The 22324-nt window shown below is 37.8% G+C and overlaps 1 protein-coding gene across 1 annotated transcript; it reads right to left on the reverse strand.

The window, feature by feature from the left end:
• Nucleotides 1-615: 615 nt before the first annotated feature.
• On the reverse strand, nt 616-22117 carry me2 (malic enzyme 2, NAD(+)-dependent, mitochondrial). Its single transcript, XM_037776616.1, has 15 exons — nt 21930-22117; nt 15473-15626; nt 9580-9713; nt 9016-9165; nt 8028-8103; nt 7465-7626; nt 7171-7384; nt 6555-6652; nt 5288-5401; nt 5034-5145; nt 4552-4694; nt 3882-3984; nt 3609-3679; nt 2917-3015; nt 616-2164 (listed from the first exon to the last, which is right to left on the reverse strand). The coding sequence occupies exons 2-15, from the start codon at nt 15584-15586 to the stop codon at nt 2003-2005; spliced, it is 1752 nt and encodes a 583-aa protein (XP_037632544.1). The 5' UTR covers nt 15587-15626; nt 21930-22117; the 3' UTR covers nt 616-2002.
• Nucleotides 22118-22324: the final 207 nt, after the last annotated feature.

The raw sequence follows: 22324 nt of genomic DNA on the forward strand, positions 1-22324 counted from the left end.
CATTACCCTTTAGCATCAAGTGCTGTTCGTGCCAGTAAGGATCATTTTGGGTCATGAAAATGAGCAGAAATGTTTTGTTTTTGTTTTCAGAATGTAGTGAAGCTATTAATTTAAAAGGGTCAAAATGTCAAGATGTCAATTTCAACATGTTTGTAATATACTGATTTGGAGGTTGATTACCATAGCAACGGTCGAAGCTATGAAGCATTCGGTTCAGCCCTACGATAGACCAGAACAGTGAACAGAAGTCTTGTCTATAACACAACTTTATAAACACTCTTTCAGTAGACAGTCTTAGTTTCCACAAAAGCATATGTACAGTACACAAAATATAATTAAAATAGAACATTTGTTTATCCAATCATTTGATACTGCACATATTTTCCTTAAATATTTAGGGTATAGTTTATATTAAAATTGTATATCACAGTTAAAGGAACAGTGTGTAGCATTTAGGGGAATCTATTGGCAGAAATGGAATATAATATTAATAAGTACATTTTCTTTAGTCTATAATCACCTGAAAATAGGAATTGTTGTGTTTTCATTAGCTTAGAATGAGCCGTTTATATCTACATATAGAACAGGTCCGCTTCACGGAGTTTGCCATGTTTCTACAGTAGCCCAGAAAGGACAAACCAAACACTGGCTCTAGAGAGAGCCTTTCATGTTTTTACGTTACCTGAAGGCCACTGTAACTCTCGGATATGCTTGGCACACAAGCATATCTGTTACAATCTGATACCTAACCGCTAGATGCCGCCAGATCCTACACATTGCACCTTTAAGCAAAAGGGGTCATTTTTAGGGATGGATTCTTCTTACCACAACTTATTAAAAGGGGCGTTGATGACAGGTTGTCTAAAGAATATAAAGCACAAGGGCAAAACATCTAAATACACCCCATAGAATAAAATAAATTCAAAGAAATAAATACAATGTGACAAAAGCATTCAAACAAATAAAATACTGGAGTGGATGCTGGTTTTCTCAAGTGTTTTAAAACATAATTTTCATATAATTTCCTTTCATAAAATCTCAATATAATTTTCCAAGTTTTTAAAAATATTTTCCTTCTATTTCTCCCCTTAGTAACATTGTTTCCTCTCCTTCTCTCCTAGTTTTAACACAAATGCCGTGTAGTTTATCCCTCTGCTTTTGTTGACCTTCTATGATAACCAATGTAGCCTGATTTAAGCATAAAAAAGATAACCATTATATTAACCACATGTCTTACACCAGGCATTGGTTGGATCAGTGAAGCCACCAGAGACCCACTTGATGTGACAAAAGGCAATGTCTGTACTGTATGTCAATGCATGCATAACGTTTGGCGATCTCAAGTTAGCTATATAAAGTCAGAATAGTAGTAAGTGTTTAACTAAACACTGACCTCTGCATCAGGAGTGTACACAACAACAACTCTTTTGCATCAACTTAAGAGTCATCATTACATTAAATATGGAGTGAAACCTTTTAAAATTGGTGAAGGAGATAATAATATTGTACATGGCATTTTCTTACAAAACTTCTTCTCAGGTTATTTCAGCCTGTTCTCATTCCCAGGGCATCAAATACTAGGGCTTTGTCACGGCTATCTGCGTTTGGTACTGCCACACAAGGCACCCTTTAGCGCTGGTGTGAAACACACCGGGTGTTCCATTAACTATAATGTAAACCCATCTGGGGCAACAGTAAATGCTCTGATAAAGTGCGCCGGGAGTGTGGTGAGGTGGTATAAAGAGCAAATAGACAAACACCGGGCGGAAGGGAGGACATGGATGTAGCACCTCAGGCCTAACCCTAACTATAGCTGAAAGGGGTGAGGTGCTACTGAGTTGCTACAGGCCGCAGCTGGAGCATATTGTTTAGTGCAGTAACATGGCAGCAATCTACTGCTTTTTTTCATAAGCAGATGTTTGCACTAATATAATTATGATCATTTCAAAAAATCTGTGAGTCAAGTGGAAAGCAAAGGGCACAGTGAGGGTGTGGTCTACTTCTAGTTAGTCTTGGGGCTGAAGCTGACACCTGGCCAGTCGTAGGTGTCTGGCATGAAGGAGTCGTAGTGGGTGTCCCACACAGTAGCACGTACAAAGCTGTCCTTGTCCACAGGCTCAGGGTAGCGAAACGCCATGCCATTAGCATAGACAAACTCCGTCACCTATAGCAAGAAAGGGAGAGTTTAGCATTGACTAATACTACTATTAATACTACTACTACTACTGAGAGGCAGATACACAGAGAAAACACAAATGGAAGATAAACTGACCAAATGTTACTGGACAACTACAACCAAATATGACTGGGAAGCAATGTTATGTCATCAAAATGTCACCTTAAGAAGTTGTTCAAAGCAACAAGCTTAATGTTACAGCTTAGTTCTTTTGTTAGGCTGTGGTAGAACCGGGTCATGGACTATGACAATCAGATGATGATGGAGGAGGCTAAATTTAGTAGAGCTGCAACGATTAATCGATTAGTTGTCAACTATTAAATGAATCTGCAACTATTTTGATAATTGATTAATCGATTTGAGTAATTTTTTAAAAAAAAAAAGTAAAAATGATCAGATTCCAGCTTCGAAGTAGCTGTATTTTCTGGTTTCTTTATTCCTCTATGACAGTAAATTGAAAATCTTTGAGTTGTGGACAAAACAAGCCATTTATGGATGCCATCTTGGGCTTTGGGAAACAACTGATCAACATTTTTCACCATTTTCAGACATTTTGTAGACCAAACAACTAATTAACAGATTAAATTGAAAATGAACATAATATTTTAGTTTCAGCCCTAAAATGTAGGCAGGAACAGTTAAGGTTTAGCCTAACATTAAGAGATCTATCAATAGCCAACACATTCAGTTGGGGCTTTTAGTTTTATCAGTAAGAGAAATTGTCATTTTCAGAGACTTGCCTTGACAGCCATCTGGAGAGAGACCTCTCTGATGTTGGAGAGAGGAGGATAGAGTCGGCCTTCTTCCAGCTCTTTATCCGTCAGCTGCACTGCAAGGGTCTGGAAGGAGTATAAAAATACTTTTAGGCTTAATATGAATTTCTCGGGTCCAAAAACAAAGAGCCACAAAAACTACTTCTATTATTTGCATATTTCTCTGCTGTTTACCATCTACAGTTTAAAGTCATAAATATAATATGTGCTTTTGAATAAGACAACATAAGAATAACAAGATATAAGAAACAGGACCAAACCACTAATAATCATATTGCAAAACTTGCAAGTGACAGTGTTTTCTTCATGCAAAATATTTCAATATTGAACAAAGAAAGCTGGCAAGATATCATCTCATGATTTGTATCATTAAATGCACTGATCAATGTTATCAAGTCAAATGCAAAACAGGGAAAAACACAGGTGGAAAAAGTGCAAAGCAGGATCAGCATTTTAAAAGCTCCTCATCTGTGAGCTGTTAGTCTGGAAAGAGAGGGAACAGGAGTCTTCAAAGGGTTAAAGAGGGTTTCTATATGACCATATACAGTACAGCGTATGCATACATGACAGAGTCAGCAAAGTGCAGGATGGGGTGGGGGAAAGGTAAAAATCAGCTTCAGCAAGTTTAAAGAAGAGATAGACTGAGAAATACTTCAGACCTTGGCAGCCTCTAGGAATACTGTGTCACTGATGTGTCTCACTCCACTCAGGATCACAGCCAAGGCCACACCTGCAACGAACATACAGCATGCATTTCAAAAAGACTGCATTTACATTTTGCATTTTGTGTACCATCTAATCATTTTCCTCATAGTGAAAACATTGTGTAAAAACTAGGCTTTGGTTACTTCTTTAAACTGTAAATTATTGACAGTCATTTTTATTTGGTCCTTAATATAAATTGTGAATATTATTATAATTTTTTTTTTCACCTGGGAAGATGTAAGCGTTGTTCCCTTGCCCAGGAGTGATGACGCGGCCATCACTCAGAGTCACTGGACCAAATGGACTGCCACTGGCAAAAAGACATCTACCCTGTAGGACAAAGAAACAAAGTATGAAAGAGTGGTGATAGGAGAAAAGAAAGGACAAGAACAGTGATATGACAGCACAGGAACTCCTAACACTTAAATCCAGAGTTAAGGCCTTTACATACCGGGAGCGTGATGAATAAAGGTCATGAAAATGCAAAATACTCGCCTGCGGATATCATATGTCTAGAGCTTTTATTCTGAAAGTTAAGAATAGAAGGAGCGGATCTGGTTTGCGCTACCTTTGTCAAGGTTTAAAAAGGAGAATTACATTTTGACATCCTGGTTCAGACTACCTCAGTGTTGTTGTTTCATAAATATAGGTGCAACTCAACTCATTCTGTACAACGTGATTGGTTGATGCCTTTATTCGCCGTGCAAAAGCTCAGAGAAATCGACCTTGTTCCGTGTAATATAAACGTTCTGTGTGAAAGTACTCATGACAAAAACAACAGTTTGAAAAAATATATTGACGTGTGATAAAAAAAAAACGGAAAACAAACGCTGTCGCTGTGTAAAGGCCTCTAGTCAAAAAGAAACAAAGGAAAGGAAAAATGAAAGAAGTGTGTACATCAGTGAGTGTGTAGGCGTCCTCTGCTGTGCACTCTGCTTTAGCGGTTGGGTTACTCAGGGCAAAGATGATCGGTCGTTCGTTCAGGGTTCCCATGGACTTGATGACATCGTGGGTGAACAGACGTCCAGCTCCTGACACGCCTGAAACAAGGAAAGAGAAATGTTGGTCCGCCTGTTTTTGGGATCCATCATTACCGTAGAAGCGGAGTCCGCAATTACAGCACGCTGAGCCTCGACAGGATGATTTAATGATCAGATAAATAATAAATAGCCTAAATATAAAATATAGTTATTCAATTGACCTGATCTGGATAAAATTAAATAAATCATAACAACAGCATTTTAAACAAGAGCATATTCATTATTTTGTTTGGTTTCTGTTTTTTGATTAATGACTCAGACTTAAAAATGCATATTCCAAACTGTACTGCGAGGCTTTACAGTTACACAGAAAAATACAGAAAATGAGAAGCTCCTTACCGATGATAGCTGTGGGTTTGATGGTGTTGACAGCATCTAGGAAGCTCTGTACAGTCCCTGGGCTGTTGTGGACAAACGCCTCCTGGTTAGAGTCGGTTTCCTGCGCCCTGCCCTGGTGGCAACACAAAATCAATACAAATACAGTGAAACCTCTCTTCACCGATTATATAGTATATCTACAGTGAGCCAGACAGGAAGCCACACAGACATACAGTATAATGCATGTCGTTGATGTCTGTGACACACAGACTTACCTTTACTAGTAATCCATGTTTATCGTACATCCAGATCTTATTTCTGGCCTCAGCTTGGGTCATCCCAGTCTCCATCATGGCCATGACAATCAGATTGGCAATACCAAGGGCAGCCTAAGGAGGAAATAATTACATCAAGTTAAACATTCAAAGCACTAATAGACAATGTATCCTTTATATAACTTTAACCTTATTTTCTAATATGGCAAATTCACCTTTTTCCCCAGAAAGGTTCTGGTCAATGTTGAGCACAATTTTCCTTCTTTTAAGTTCTTAAAGGATAACTTGTGTATTTTTCAAAACGGCCCTTTTTGCCAATGTTTTTGTGTGACTAATGGGGACAACAGTTTTTTAAAGTGGTCCAGTGTTGAGTACCCAATTACCCAATTCCTCACTGTCAATTTAGGTCCACTAAAAGTGCTTGTTTTTTGTCACTGACAGGCTCAGATTGTTATTATAAGTGTCTGACAACATTATGGAAAGGACTCTATACAGAAATAAAATGTTTTTCATACCTTTTGCTTGATCTGATCTGTTTGTTAATGTGTCATGTGACTTGTTGCCAGAAGACAACGGTGGAAACGTGAGTGAGAGTTGAAGAGAGGAGTGCCAGCCCGGCAGAGTTTATTGTGTTGGAGTACAGAAAACTTAGCTTAGTACTATCTAAAAGATTTCAATGTCATGGCTGAATATTTAGATGATTTCGACAATGTGGATATAACGTGAGATTTCAGAACGAGACTTCTCAGAGCAAACAGACAGACCGGATCAAGCAAAAGGTAAAGAAAAACGTAAAGGAAAGGGTTTTATTTATCTGTAGGGTCCTTTCCATAATGTTGTCAGACACTTATAATGACAATCTGAGCCTGTCAGTGGCAGAAAAAAGCCACTTTAAAAGGGACGTAAATTGGCGATGCTGAATTGCTCCGAGCGATTAAATTAGCCTGTTTAGTGGCTGCCGTCTGCAGCGGTCTCTCTCAATAACAATACCAATACCAATACCAATTATAAAAAGTGTTGTCCCCATTAGTCACGTTGACAAAAACATGAGAAAATAGGGTCCAGGTTGAAAAATAGTTAAAAGTTATCCTTTAGGTAATGTTGGACTATTATTTGGTCAGTAGAGGGCAGTATGGCTTTTACAAATTATTTTGATATATGGGACTTTCACATTGGAGAGAATAAAAAGAAAAAAAGGCAAAAAAGTAAAACAAAGCAAAACCAAGAGAACTTTTCTTGACTGATTGATGGATAAATATTATCTTACCTCTCCAGCTCCCAGGAAAAGCACCCGGTGTTCAGTGATGGGTTTGCCGATGGCTCTCTGAGCTGCTAACAGACCAGCAAGGGCCATAGCCGCAGTGCCTGGAAACAAGCAGAGGAACACGGTAAACAATGAAGTATCTGCCTTGAACAGAACAGATTAATTACTATTTGTTTTCAGGTAGGAGGGTTCACTTTATGATCTTTTTAAGTTATGTTGTGCTTGTTGTTTAGCCTTGTTGTTCAGCTCATGAATGCATTGTGTTTCAGCACCCACATCTCAGCCGTCAGTGGTTCCTTGAACTCACCACAGGTGAGTTTCAAAATGGTCCCTGCTTGCAACTGCATTACCTTGCAGCAGTAATGTGACTTAAAGGTCACAATGTGTTCACTGTAATGGATAATTTCATTCAAGCAAGTTTCAGCTTTCTGCAATTTTATTTCCATGTTGAAATGAAAAGAAACAGTTGGCTGGAAGTTAGAAAATCAATCTAAAAACCACCAACTGAACTGTACTGAACTTACTTCAATTATTGGTTTTGATTGAATAGGTTAACTTTATGGCATTATGAAGAAGTACAACTCCCACAAAAGTGCTGTGTGAAGGGTTATATGTGAACCTTGGATATCATCGTTGAAGGTGCAGTACTTCTCCCTGTACTTCCTGAGGAAGCGGAAGGCATTGTGGTTTCCAAAGTCCTCAAATTGAATCAGCGTGTCCTGCCCGTATTTTTCCACCACGGCTTCCATGAACTCATCAATCAGATCGTCGTATGCTTGAGAGTTATCTCGCTCCTGGTACAGGCCCATGTACAGCGGATCCTTGAGGAGAGTCTGATGGGAGAAACAAACATATGAAGCATAACGCATGTGCACAAATACAGTATACAGAGACATACACATAGTCTTCCTACCTCATTGTTTGTGCCAACGTCTATCGCCACAGGCAGACATCTCTCAGGTCTGATGCCGGCACAGGCAGTGTACAGGCAGAGTTTTCCGACAGGGATGCCCATTCCATAAACACCCAGGTCCCCTAATCCTAAAATACGCTCTCCATCAGTTACTACTACTGCCTACAGAAAGAGGGAGGTGGAGAAGAAGGACATTAGTCAGCAAAATTACAGATTAACATGTTATAAGCACACAACTGTGAGCAACACAAAGCTGGACCTTAGCCAGGTAAATGTAGGAAATGTGGACATAATTGGTCAATTAAGAAGACTTCCTTGGACTTACTGTGATATTTTAACTCTGATTTCTATCTATTCATAGTTGTAGCGTTGTATAGCCACAATGTTTCTAAGTCACAATGTCTCTATGTCACAATGTCTCTAAGTCTCCATCTCCATATTCACAATTAATTTATAAAATCCTCAGTCTGAGGGTTTGACAGGGATGAACGGCCCTTTTAGACTCTTTTACACTGTACTATAGATATTAGCTGAAGTGGTGTGTGAGGTTTTGAGGTACTCACTGCAACGTTAGTCTCTGGCCAGTTGTCCAGGATGGAACGAACGTGTCCTTTATCCCGAATAGAGATGAACAGGCCTCTGGTGAGAGAAACAAAATGATGAGTTTACTACTTTAACGATCATCAAAATTCTATTTACTACAAAATATAGGAAAACAAACAACATATCTATACTACAATAACATCCTTCATATTATTTTAATCAAGGTGTTGACACAACTTTAACACCCATTCACCATTACAAGAAAAAATCCACAGCTCCAGTCAAAGCGCATATTTTACCCAGAAAAAAATAATAAATATTATTTAAATATATATATATATATATACTGTAAATATTTCCAGTTATCATTTTATGGAACTCCTGAACAGGAGGCAGAGTGTTGTGTACATCATGCCTACAGAAAGTAGCAATGTAGACCAGGGTTATTATAGAAAACTAAAACTGAACTGAACCACAGAAACTGAACGGACTTGACATTCCAGGAGACGATGCTATACCGCAATTGCTTCACTAAAGTAGCGCAAAGATTAAGCATTAAACATTATGGCCATTTCTACACAGTTTTCCAACCATGTATGTTGTATTTATGTAGCTACATACTTCGGAGACATTATAGCTGGCCCTAACAAAAACAAACTAAAACTACTGTAAAGCTAAAACAAAATATATAAACATTTCTGAAAAACTGAAACTAAACTAAAACTAACAAACGCACTAAAATTAAATTGAAAAGTCAAAACTAAAATAAAATAAAAACTAACTGGAAATTCAAAACTATTATAACCTTGATATAGACTATAAGCATTATGTTAAAAATGTATTTTTCTGTCTTAAATATGAATTCCTGAGAGTGCAACAGTAAAGTATGTCTGCCACCAAAGTAAAACCTACATTAAAGCTCAGACTGTCATCACAAATATCCCTTTAGTCTTTTATTTTACTTTCTCTTTTACTACTTGATTCTTGATAGCTCTGCTGCTTGCTTACTTGGGTCTTCTAAAGATGTGTCCATAATGTGTGCAGGCCAGGCCTACAGTGGGAGTGTAGACAATTGGCATCAATTCCTCTATGTCCTCCATCAGCACCCGATAGAAAAGCCTCTCATTCCTTTCCTGGATGCCCATCAAGTAGATGTACCTGCAAGGAAAAATTAGGAAAGAGAGAGGAAAAGTTAAACCATATAGAGGGAGATATTTAAGATAAACATGTGATTAATAACTAAGGCTGTCCTCAACCAAAGAATGTCTTAGTCGACTAACACTCGATTGTCGACTAATCGACAGATCTGTAAAACTGAGGTTCTCCACAAAGAATCACACAAAAAGCACCACTTTAAATCTTGTGTTTACAAGATATGTGCTCATAAGTTTCTTGGAAATAAGTCATTCAGCATGTATTCAACTAAAGAAATCTTAGTTGACTAAGACCAAAACGACTGATTAGTCGACTAATCGACCGAGTAGGGGCAGTCTTATTAATAATGAATGCTTAAAAGCAAAACAGAGAAGATCAGGTGACTGTACTTTCCAATGCTTTAAGCAAAATCCTTACTTCTGTAGGGGATCTGTCATCTTCTTGAGATTATTCTGAAAGCGCATGGCCTGAGTGTCCTGAGTCTCCACTTTGGGAGGCAACAGACCATGTATCCCTAAAATCTGTCGCTCTGGTAGAGAGAAGGCCATGCCCTGGGGAGAAACACACAGGAAGAGAGAGGGGTGAGAAGGGAGACAAAGAGAATATACCGATAGGAATCTATTTTGGGGCAACTACTCATTATCTCCTTGGGCAGGTCGTTCCAAAACCAAGGTCATGTCTAAAAGGTAACCCGCAAAATGCAAAAACTTGCAAAAACTCTCGCAAGACTCGCTGCCTAACGATCTATCCTAACCTTACCCATTCAAGGTCAATGCCTAACCTTAAACATTTTGCAAGAGGTTTGCAATTTGCATGTTACCTTCTAGCCACGACCCAAAGCCGAGGGGCCCTGATGGCAAAAAGCACCGTCACCTTTAGTTTTAAACCTTGACTTTGAAATGGCCATAAGGGCCCCACCTGAGGATCTACAGCAAGGCTGCCAGCTGGCTCAGATGGGTCAACATTTCCGTTATGTAACTTGAGGCCAGACACTGACATGCTTTAAAAGTGATCAGCAAAATCTTAAAATCAATTCTAATACGAACAGGGAGCAAACGGAGAGAAGTCAGGATTGAGGTGATGTGATGTCGTCTGTTTGAAAATTGGTATGATGTATATATTTTATAGACGTCACTTCACATGTTTTCTGTTTTCTGATACTTAAAATACTCACTGGTATCTTTTTTATCTATAAAGCCCTTACTGGAAAATGACCATATGACCTTTCAGAGCTGCACTGTCACTCAGATGGGTTTTATCAGGCGCTCTACTGACTGGCTCCGGTTTCATGTTCCACGAGCTAGGTCTGAACTGCTTTTAATTTTAGTGCACCTGACACCTGGAACAAAATACAGCAACTCATTAAAATCATTTCACTTATACCCTTTGGACATTTTAGAAATTTGATCTGAAATCTCCCAACTTCTGCTTGTAATTATTACACGGCTTTGTTGAATACTCGATTCTGATCCGTCAATCACGGCGTTCTACGGTCTGTTATTTCTTTATAGCGGACCGTTGCTATGTCTAACAGACCGTTGCTATGGGTGCAGTTCTGATGTCGGACTCTGGCAGACCATTTTTGTGTCAAATTATTGATTTCTTAAGTAAGTAGCTGTGTAATAAGCGGGATAATGTACAGCTAGCGGGTCATTGTTGTGAAATAACCCCTTCAGGGCGATGCAAGACCACTCCCCTCCGCGTGCCGCATCGCCCTGTCGGGGTTTATTTCACAACAATGACCGGCTCGCTGTACATTATCCCTTACTTGTTTTACATAACTGTGTTTTATTTTACATTTTAAATCTGTCAAATTATCTATCGTAATTACAAGATTCTAGGGCGTTTTTATGTACTGTACTTTATTTTACATCTTAAATATCCGAATGTATCTATCAAATTCTTTTTCCTAATTGAAAAGCTTAAATAGCTTTTACTATTTTTTATAATGATATTGCATCTTGTTTTGTTTTCCTTTTCTGTTCTTTGTAATTGACTTGTGGGTCACCCCACAATGATCTCTCGTGTATAAATAAGGCTTGAATGAATGAAAATTCGTTAATCACCGCTCATAACAATAAAATCAATAATCACTGAACCATTTTTCAGAACCCTTGCTGCAGGAAATGTTCACATACTATGATGTTGTTTTGTCACCAGAGGACACCAGTCCTGAGACCAGGCTGACGTATTGACTCTGAACAGGAGGACAGCTGAGTGAAAGGGGTTAACCATATTAAAGCAATTTTGCAGTTAAGAAAAGAGGTAAGAGAGGGGAGTAGCCTCAAAGAAGCCAATAAGGAGGACTCAGGGCAGAAACACCCCATGTATAGAAGAGAGGATGGGGGAGGAGGGGTACACTGTGTTTTCATGATCCTGCAGTGTATGTAAGCGTGTATGTGTATGTGGGTTTTCAAACCCATCTCTGAATGAAATATGGACATAACACATGGAAGCCATAACATCTGGGGCTGGGGAAAGGGCTGATTATTCTGTGAGAGTGATGAAAGCTTGGGGCTCCCCTGGCAAAGTGCTGAGTCACACTGATGGAGCATTTCACTTCACTCTGCTCTAGTACTCACTTCCTCTCAAAATAACGCAACATGCAACATTTACCATCGGCTGACTTGATCCAAACATTATAAGTATTAAAAGAAAATGACCTTTTGTTTTCTCGTGATAACAAGTTAATTATCTCTTTATTGAGATAACAAAGCATTGACAACAAAGAATCATGTCCATTTAGGGCTTCTGCAGTTTTGAACAGTTACATGCAGTTTCAAAACTTAACTTAAAAATTGCTAAGTGCACATGACAGGAATTTAGTTCATCAGTTATAATGTCTTTATGAAACAAAACAGATCATCCCTACTGCTTACAAATTTTACCTACAAGAATCTTATTATGTTGAAAATTTGTATTATATAACTAATAAATAAAACTGGGTTCGAGGAACATGGGCTCACAGCCCTTTAAGCACATACAGCATCAACTTACAAACGATATTTTAATTCTTTGATTCAATCTTCAATCTCAAGCTGACAGTGAAATGTAATAATCAATGCATTTCTGCAAAACTATGACCTTTGCTGTTGAGTCATAAGAGTCACGACGAGTCAGTCTGCTTGTGCAAGTCACACCTACTCTGGCGAATATTGACTTCCTATGAGTAACCAGCACGCTGCTGCATTTCACTTGCGCCATGCAATTTTAAGTGTTTTTAGATGCAAGACACAATGAACTCAGTGACTTTTTAATGCTGGAAGAGATTAACTTCCATCTAAATATAAAATCACAACAAGTAATATACTTCTCACAGAAGAAGAGCATTAAAAATCCTGTGGCCTTCTTCACAAAGTTTTTTCACACTTGAATTGGTTTTGATCAGCAAATTAGTTTCTAAACTAGAACCAAATAGATCAAATGAACATCATGAGGAATCGGGCCGGAAGTGCAATGTGTAATGTAGTTACTGTGAGTATGGAAGGCATTGGACGATATGAAAATTTAATCTCACGATTATCCTGGCCAAAATAATTGCGAATCACGATATTATCCCGATAATCATCAAAATATGCTTAAAACTCTTTACTCCTAAAACATACTGTAATCACTTAACCTTACTTTTTGTTAAGAAACAAATATTTTATTGCGTCCCAGATAGAGTCTGTAACCATAACTGTATATATAAAATTATTTAAGAGGCGCTGGATTATTTACACAATATTATTATTAACATATCAATATTTCCTTTTTAAAAATCACAGATTGTCAATACCGGTATATCGCGACATCCCTTATCCCGATGATGGAAATTCAACTTATTGAGTGTTTTTTTTCGCGATCCACGATAAAATTCTATAACGTCCCATCCCTAACGTACAGTACAGTATTTCTGGGCGTATCAGCCAGCTAGCCTCTGACCTGTTTACATGAAGGTTGGAATGTTTATGTTTAGCACAACATGTACAGTTTATGCTAAATTTAGCATAACCTGCACAGAGTGATATGCTGTCACTTCAAGGAGCAACAGCCTCATGTTTCAAATGCCATTTATAGCTTTCAGAAGTTGGAGAGGCCTGACAAGAAACCCCCACCAGCCAAACAATTCAAATGCAAGACACTAAACAGTGATATATATCTGTAATGGGTATTAAATATATGTTACAGAGCAACTGTTTTGTATTTTTGTAAATTGAAGTCCCCACAATGCTGCAGGAATGCAGAAGTGACACCACTGTTGGGTGTGGTTACACATGCAGATAATATTTTACTTCCCCTACTTACTGTGGTTATTACCACATTTACAGATTATATATATGCAGCACAGCAGTTGTCACTCAATGTCAGATTTTTGCATATATCTAACTGCTACATATAGGCTTTGATATTCAATGGCAAGTTACTAATGAAGAAACAAGATGGACAACGCTTTGTGTATCAAAAGGAGGGAGAATACAAAACACCTGCCAGTAAAGCCACACCCAGCTGTGCAATAACTATGATTAATGTCTGTTTGTCAACTTCAGGTAACATAATTATACCAATGCCCTAATATTGATTTTGCTTCATACCAGTGTACGTTGCAAGTTTACACATGAAATCATGTGTGTGGGTGTGATTAATTAAGAGAGGACCTTTGAAAAAATTTGGATTTTTTAAATCTTTTTTTGCATTATATAGGAATAGTGACATGTTTAACTGCAAGGAAAACATATTGGCCAATCTCGGGCACTCAAATAATAATCCTTATGGGTAGACCGGTTTATTTTGGTCTATAGACCTAACAGGGTGGACACTTTTGAGCTAAGTTAGCCATCTGTAAGTGATCCACATTTAACTATCCAACCACCTAGCACCTTTTAAACAAAGGCAGTTCAAAGCACTTTATATAAAGAATAAAACATACTTTAAAAAGACAATGAGAAGGAATATAAAGAGTACAATAAAATTAAATAGACATATAAGACAAAGGAGTACAAATTACAAGACATGTGTGAGGCCTTTGCAGTGCTGAAAACACAGCTCCAAACTTAATAAGAAGCTGTTGTTGCACAGAGAAAGTTTTTGGCAATGATTTCTGACCACACCCAACAGTGATGCTGGAGGTGGTTATACGTGTCTGACAACATTATGGAAAAGGACCCGACAGAGAAATTAAACGTTTTTCTTTACCTATTCGCTTGATGGGGTCTGTTTGTTATTGTGTCATGTGACTTGCTGCCAGAAGACAATGGGAGAAACGTGAGTGAAAGTGGAGGGAGGAGTGCCACGGGGCAGCGGTGTTGTCAAAGTTTGTTGTGTTGGAGTACAGAAAGCGTAGCTTAGTGTTATCTAAAAGATTTTGAATGTCATGGCTGAATATTTAGACTTCTCCGAGCTGGCTAGACACAATAATAAACAGAAAGGTAAAGAAAAACATTTTTTTTCTCTGTAGGGTCCTTTCCATAATGTTGTAAGACACTTAGAATAACAATCTGAGCCTGTCAGTAGCAAAAACAAGCACTTTTATTGGACGTAAATTGATTGTGAGGAGTTGCCCCAAGCAATTACAATGCAGCCCATTTAGCAGTTGGCCTTCTCGTTCAATACTGGACCAATTTCAATGTTGACCCGCTAATGTTGTCCCCATTAGTCACTTCGACACAAAAACATGGGAAAATAGGGTCCAGGTTGAAAAATACTGAAGTTACCCTTTATGGTCTCAATTCAAATCAAGTGTTAGAAGTTAGGCCAGGTCAAACAGCAGCCACCAACCAGCTGATGGAAAACATTGCCACTGATGGGCAAGTTGTTCTAGTTTTTCCAGTGGCTTAGGGATAAGATTAACTGTTGCAGCTCTTAACTGCACTTTATCATGCCATGTTGTCCGTACTGAACAATTCACACTGCTCTGTGCACAGCATGTACTTGCATGATAGACTCAATTTTTAAAGTTACCATGTATTTGGTGATAATTACGATGACAGATTACATTTCTTATAACAATATCATACTTTGAGGATCAATTAAAATTTCTACCAGCCTGAAGGAATTAAGGAAGAAAAACATAGTCCAATAAAAGACCATATCAGATCCTTCAAGTCCATTCCTGTCCTTCACACTACAATACAACTCTCTCTAATATTCTTATCCAGACATTACAGAAATATTGACAACCCCTAGGAGATGAAAGTTAGCCTTCTTCATAACATTACATAATTGGAATGGATCCAGCACAAATGGGCTGCAAGACATGTTAATAAAGCTGCCATCTGTTTAACCACTATGTCTTTAACACATACACACGATATGTAAGTAATCTACTCACTTTGTTGGTGCGAGGGTTGAGCATGAGGGGCTTGCCCTTGTCTTTGGTGTGTGCCCATCTGCAAACAGAGACACAGGGCCTCAGGGACCAGGTTGTCCTCAACCTGGACAACATGGTGGACAGTCACTTGTCTGGGAGGTCCACTGGTGGAAAGCTGTTGAGAAAGGAAAGAGAAACAAAGTTGACAAAATAACCCATTGTTTTGAAGAGACATGGCTTAATCCATTCGCATCGTCCTTTTCCTGATGGGAGAATTACAGTTGATTTGTGAAAGTTGGCCATACTATGTAGCTTTTCTGTGATGCAGAATATTATTAGAAGGCCTCCTGGCAAAAATATTCATGTACAGTAGTTTATATTACCATGGACTAGGGCTGCAACTAACGATTATCTTCATTGTCCATTATTTCCTTGACAAATCGATTAGTTGTTTGGTCTTTAAAATGTTAGAAAATGGTGAAAAATGTCGATCAGTATTTCTGAAAGCCCAAGATGACGTCCTCAAATGTTTTGTTTTGTCCACAACTCAAAGATATTCAGTTTACTGTCATAGAGGAGTAAAGAAACCAAAAAATAGTCACATTTAAGAAGCTGGAATCCGAGAATTTAGACTTTTTTCTTTAAAAAATTACTCAAACCGATTAATCGATTATCAAAATAGTGCACGATTAATTTAATAGTTGACAACTAATCGATGAAACGCTGCAGCTCTACCATGGACCATTACAGTTAGTTTCCCACAAGATTCAAAAACTGTAAAAATCCACTCCTCAATTTTAATGCTCATGGTGTAAATGCATGTTAAACAATTCTTAGGTGTCAATGGGTTGTCAATTTATTGCTTTAAGGTTAAGCTATTCTTGCTCCTGACAGACCTGAAGTCCACCGCTGCCACAACCTTTGAACATATGACATCATCAGACCCCCTACCACACCTTAGTATGACATTAAGCTATCAGAAGTGAAGACTGTCTGCCTACTGACACTTACTTAATCACAAAAGCCTACGAATGCACTTGTGCATGGACAGTCCAATACTCAAGGATTACAGATGCTGACAGCAGCGGCCGGCTAGTCATTAATCTGGATGTGGACAGAAGTGATTTAGTGCGTGATCTGAGAAACAAAGCTTTGAAAGATTGTCATCATAATCCTTTTCACAATGAGCTCCACGTGGAGACAGAGAACAAGCGACATCAGTCGACAGATAGAAAAGATGGAAAGACTGGCAGATAATATGTATCACCGGTTGGAAGCAAGATTCCAACTAACACACAAATCGCATGTTACATCTGCAGAGCATACCTGAAGGAATAAATAATTTCTAATACTTTGGGAGTGAAGAAGGATATAAAACAAGCTCATAAATAAATAAATACACAAAACCATATCTGATGGGAGAATTTCCCAAACGGTGCCACACCAGCAACCAATACTGAATACTTGACTTGAGGGCCCCTCTTACTTTCAGCTGCTGCTGGTGGCCTGGAATAGTATCGTCATTGTAAGAGCTATGTCATGCATGTGACCTGTGAGTCGCTGCTACATTGTGCTGTGCTGGGTGCAGAAAGAGGCCAGTTAAAGCTACTCTGATATACCTTTGTAAGTTATAGACAATTAAGAGCAGCATCGTCCTCGTGATAATTATTGTAGCAAAAGGTCACACCCTGACTACGAAACCAGAAAGTAAATGCTGCCTTCCCACCGAATTTGTAGAGCCAACAGACTGAAGAACAACTTTAAATCGCCAGATATGATATAGATATAGATATAATGCTATCTTGTGCTTTAAATGTAAATGTCAATAAGAGCAGATTGCTCAAGCATCCCCATAATACAAAGAGAGCAGAGCAGACCACAAAGGAAATGTAGCCAGAATAATTTCTCAATCCAAATGTTATACACGCTAATTTCTGCTCTGGTTCTGGTTGTAATTCATTCTATTATCCATCCCAAATGTCTTTTGGTCTTCCTTAATGTCAAGACCTGACCCAGAGGAAATGCAACTGAACCTGTAAGCAAGTTATACGGGGAACAGACACGAGCATTAACGTATGCAGTTTCTATTTCAGTTCCTTGTAGTTTAGGGGCTGAGACTAGCAGAATGAGAAAAGAAGTGTTGCTTTGAAATAGAGCTGCAACGATTAACAAGATATTTGGGGATGTCATCTTGGGCTTTGGGAAACACTGATCGACATTTTTCACAATGTTCTGACATTTTACAGACCAAACAACTGATTGATTATTGAGAAAATAATCGACAGATTAATCGATAATGAAAATAATCGTTAGGTGCAGCCTTACTTTGAAACACAAGTTACATGAGGAAAGTACAGTGCAGTCAGCTGTTACAAAAAAAAACTTGATTATAATTGAAACCAATAGGCTGATTATAAAGAGAGAAAAAGGCTTGAGATCTAAATCTTTTTAATGATTTCATGGCGTGGAACAACATGCAGCTGAGCTCAGGTGGCAAAAGAACAAACCTAGGGCCAGTTAATGTAACAAACAGCAATCAGTCATTTGTGCTGTCAACGTTTTCCTGCCTCCATGTTATCATAGTATTAATCACCCGCACAAAACCACAAGACAATATAAGTGGAGATAAGATAAACAAATAGATTTTAAAAAGTATTCAAACAAGTTGCTACTCATCAAATAGTGCTTTTTACAACAGTTTTTTTTTATGTCAGTCCCTGTGTTTAATCACAATATGCTGGTTTACTTTTGATGAGCAACTTAGCTAGTTTATAAATTACCACTGACCTTAAAAATTCTTAGCTAACCATGGTGTGATTTTTCCATTAGCCTGTACTTGTGAAAGAACAGATTCAGAGGCAGCACTGTGGTCTGATCATGTGCCCCTCTCTTTGACCAAAATATCTGATGAAAGAAACGTACAAGCATAGCCAGCTGGCAGAGTCTTAAAACTACATATCCAGGAAGCATTGCCTGGAAAGCAGCATCAAAGCCAGAGCCAAAGCATCAGACTGTATAGGCAGCACCAACAATCAACATTTTAATACTCTGTTGATTTGATATTCAGAGGGGAACAGCCTTGATAGAGCTTCTATGAATTCCAGTCTCTGTGTTTCTAGAAAGCCTGAACACCTGTTGAGGTGGCTCTATCAGCATGTCAGCTCTAAAGAATCAAACATGCTCAGATTGTCTGTGTAATTGCTTGTTTTGCACTTTTTGTGTCTGCCAAGTAGCAAAATAATTCTGGCACAGAAACAGTAATGAGCCAGCTTTGCATTAATGTCGGAACAACTACTGTGATTTAGGGGTGCAAATCACAAGTTTCATCATGATACGATATCATATTGATTCTTTGGACAACGATACGATATTTGCTGATATCACAAAGTCTGCTGCGATACGGTTACGATACGATTCACACAGGGGCCTGCTATCGATATGAAATAATATCATATGTCCATTTAACACAATCAGTTACAATTATATCAACTCACAAAAAACAACTAAAATATGATTTGATAATATCATTACTGGGAAGGAGGTGGACTTAGATGGAAATGGTGATACAGATGTGCCATGGGAATTTCAAAATAAAGGCGTATCTTAAAGATGACCATATGTATCGATGTTTTCACTTTGCATCAATGACATAGGATTGTTGATCATTGAATCGATGTATAGATCCAGGAGATCGACGTATCATTACACCACTAGTGTGAATGCACTACTTGGACACCTGACTGGATAAACTTTAGGTTTAATGGCCTCTACTTAGAAATGTATAACTCAATGCCAGCTGAAATTGGACATTTCACTTCACATATCTCATAGGCCTAGTAAAGGTTCACTTTTTTATTCTAATCAAATGAGGCAAACCGGATACAACCAAGCTAGACTATTAAGTATTGCATTACTGTATGTGGACGTAATCTTAATATAGAAATAATTTGTGCAAACAATGTCTGTATTGACTGAAAGGCATAATGTAATAAGAGGTTTAATTCCGGAAATGACTTACCGACAGAAAGCCAGTGCTCTCATCATGTACTGTGTGTCCCTGAAGTCATTTTCCACCCTGTTAGTTAGTAGTTTCTTGCCCCTTCAAAAAATGACTACAATTCGATTGAGACCATTTACAGGATATTTTTTTGGAAGGAACTCAAATGAGTAAAGTAGGATGAGCGTAAACTCATGTTTTTTTCCCCCATGTTTCATGATGTTAACCTGTTTGTCACACTCTTGTCACCTGTTTGGCTAAATTATGAAGAAAGTTGGTCCGATCAAAACAAAATTAAAACATATGTGATATAGTTATAAAAGTTCTGTTTATGTGTAGGTGGTTGGATAGTTAAATCTGGATCACTCACAGATGGCTAATTTAGCTCAACAATTCCACCCTGTTAGGTCTATAGACCAACATAAACCAGTCTACCCATAAGGAATATTGTTTGAGTGCCTGAGATTGGCCAATATGTTTTCCTGGCAGTTAAACATGTCACTATTCCTATATAATGCAAACAAATATGAAAAATTCATATTTTTTCCAAAGGTCATGAGACTGAAATGTTGCTGCATAATAGGAATGGCCCATTTAAACTATGCATCCTCTCTTAATTAATCACACCCACACACATGATTTCATGTGTAAACCTGCAGAGTAAACCTGTATGAAGCAAAATCAATATTAGGGCATTAGTATAATTACCTCAAGTTGACAAACAGACATTAATCACAGCTGGGTGTGGCTTTACTGACAGGTGTTTTTATTCTCCCTCTCTCTGACACACAAAGACTTCTCCATCTTGTTTCTTCATTAGTAACTTACCATTGAATATCAAAGCCTAAATGTAGCAGTTAGATATATGCAAGCAAAACCTGGCATTGAGTGACAACTGCTGTGCTGCATATATATTATCTGTAAATGTGGTAATAAACACAGTAAGTAGGGGCAGTAAAATATCTGGTCTTATCAGTTATGTCTTCATGTTCTCATAACTAATAATGAAACTAAGAAAAGATATGTATACTAGGTATATATCCAGATAACTTTATCGTTAGCTCACAACAGTTCATTTTAATGACTTTGGACTCCTGCAGGCCAGGAGAATGATAGCTTTGTCTTGGAGAAGAATGGATTTACCTTCGATACATGTATGGGTGAGGGATATGGCATCTTGTGTTGTACTGGAGAGACTTACATACATAACCAGAGGAAAAGCAGCAGAATTTGAAAATGTTTGGAAACCTATGTTGGAGTTTCTTGGACGTCAGGGGGCACAGTCAAATTGAAACTGCTGTGTTTTGCTGAGTGCTGTTGTTGAAATTGTTGTGTGTTGTTGTGGAGTGTTTTGTTCTTCTTTTTTGAGGTATTTATTTATTTTGTCCTATCTTTTATCTTATCTGTTTTCTTTTTTATATAAGTGAAATACATGAAATGTCATGTCTCTCTTTCTTTGAAATTCTGACTAAACATTTGTATAATTTAATTATTAATATTGTTAGTCTGTCTGTATGTGTATATATGTTTATATGTAAAATTCAATACAAATATTGTTTAAAAAAAATAATAATGAAACTATCATTTACCCTCACTGTTTCTACTTAATTCTTCTGCTTGGAGATGGGAAGTGGAGGGAAGGAATGTTACTGCTGGTTATGAGCTTATAACAACTACGATTACTCCGAAAAATCATCAGATGGACATGTTAAAAAGAAAACTGCAGCTGCAACTCAATTCAATTCAATTCAATTCAATTTGCTTTAATGGCATGACTGTCATGTGAACAATATTGCCAAAGCGTCAATTCAATAATAAATAAAAAATAAAAAAGAACAAAATAAAAACAAAAACATATATATATATGTTTATATATATATATATATATATATATATATAAATATACATACATATATACAATTCATTAAGCAAATTACAATATTTAGATATTTAAAAAGAACATGCATGTAAATGGAAGAAACAATAAAGAAGTAATTAATGTTTGTTGTGTCAATAAAACAAACAAACAAATAAAAACAATAATAACATATTGCAATATCAAAGGATAAATGTAAAAAAAACATGAAGTAGAGGAGTAAATAAAAGGCAGAGTGTGAGTTACATCTGTTATGTGTTGTTGTTGTTGTGGTTGTCTCTCAGGCTGTGACATGCAATGACATATCCTGCAGTTTCTATGGCGACACAGTGGTAAGCTAACCTGACTAGTGAGGCTAATGTCAGCCACAAACAAACATGCAGCTTACAGCTAAAACACACAGAGCTATGAGGTTATTTGAGCACTGGTTTCATCGACATTAAAGCCCACAGCACCAGTGTTTGTGAAGCTGAAGCAGCTCTCCAACAGGACACTGATAGCCTGATGATCTACATGCTGTCATTCATTCAGACTCTCTGCTGCTCACAAACAGGAAGTTCTTAAATGACACTTTCTATTTTCAACATAATAACAACTCCTCTTACCTGCTCTTGAATGTTATAATACTGCGGTTACTTCCGTTACACAGGTTACTGTTTATAAAGCATGTTTCTCCTGGTTTCCGCTGTTTAAGTGCTGTAGTTTGACCGCTTGGTTCGTCCTTTGAGGGCAGACGCAACAGCAGAGTGGAGACCGTTGGTTGTGAGGAGGAGACAGTGTAGAAGGACTCGGCCGCTCGACCAATCACAGGCTGGCATTTCCTTCTTGGTTACCGTAATGACTGCGGACAAGCGCAAGGTTTTCTTTGGAGACTCTTACTGCCGTAAATACTATAAAAGACAGGTAACTCATTTTGAGCACAAGTATGTTTTTAGGATTTTTGTTAAATAAGATTTTTTTGTTTTTCTGCACGTTGTAGTGTTTATTTTTTTTTTTATGT

Source organism: Sebastes umbrosus, chromosome 8 (assembly GCF_015220745.1).
Source record: "Sebastes umbrosus isolate fSebUmb1 chromosome 8, fSebUmb1.pri, whole genome shotgun sequence".
Taxonomy (NCBI): Eukaryota; Metazoa; Chordata; class Actinopteri; order Perciformes; family Sebastidae; genus Sebastes; species Sebastes umbrosus.

Bases quoted from the DNA above. Each gene is read 5' to 3' on its own strand.
- me2 (XM_037776616.1), bottom strand. From the start codon at position 15,586: ATGTTGTCCAGGTTGAGGACAACCTGGTCCCTGAGGCCCTGTGTCTCT. The intron at 6,653-7,170 runs GTTCACATATAA...GCTTGTTTCCAG, and splicing joins CTTCAACGATGATATCCAAG to GCACTGCGGCTATGGCCCTT. The intron at 4,695-5,033 runs GTAAGGAGCTTC...TCCTTGTTTCAG, and splicing joins CAAACCCACAGCTATCATCG to GCGTGTCAGGAGCTGGACGT.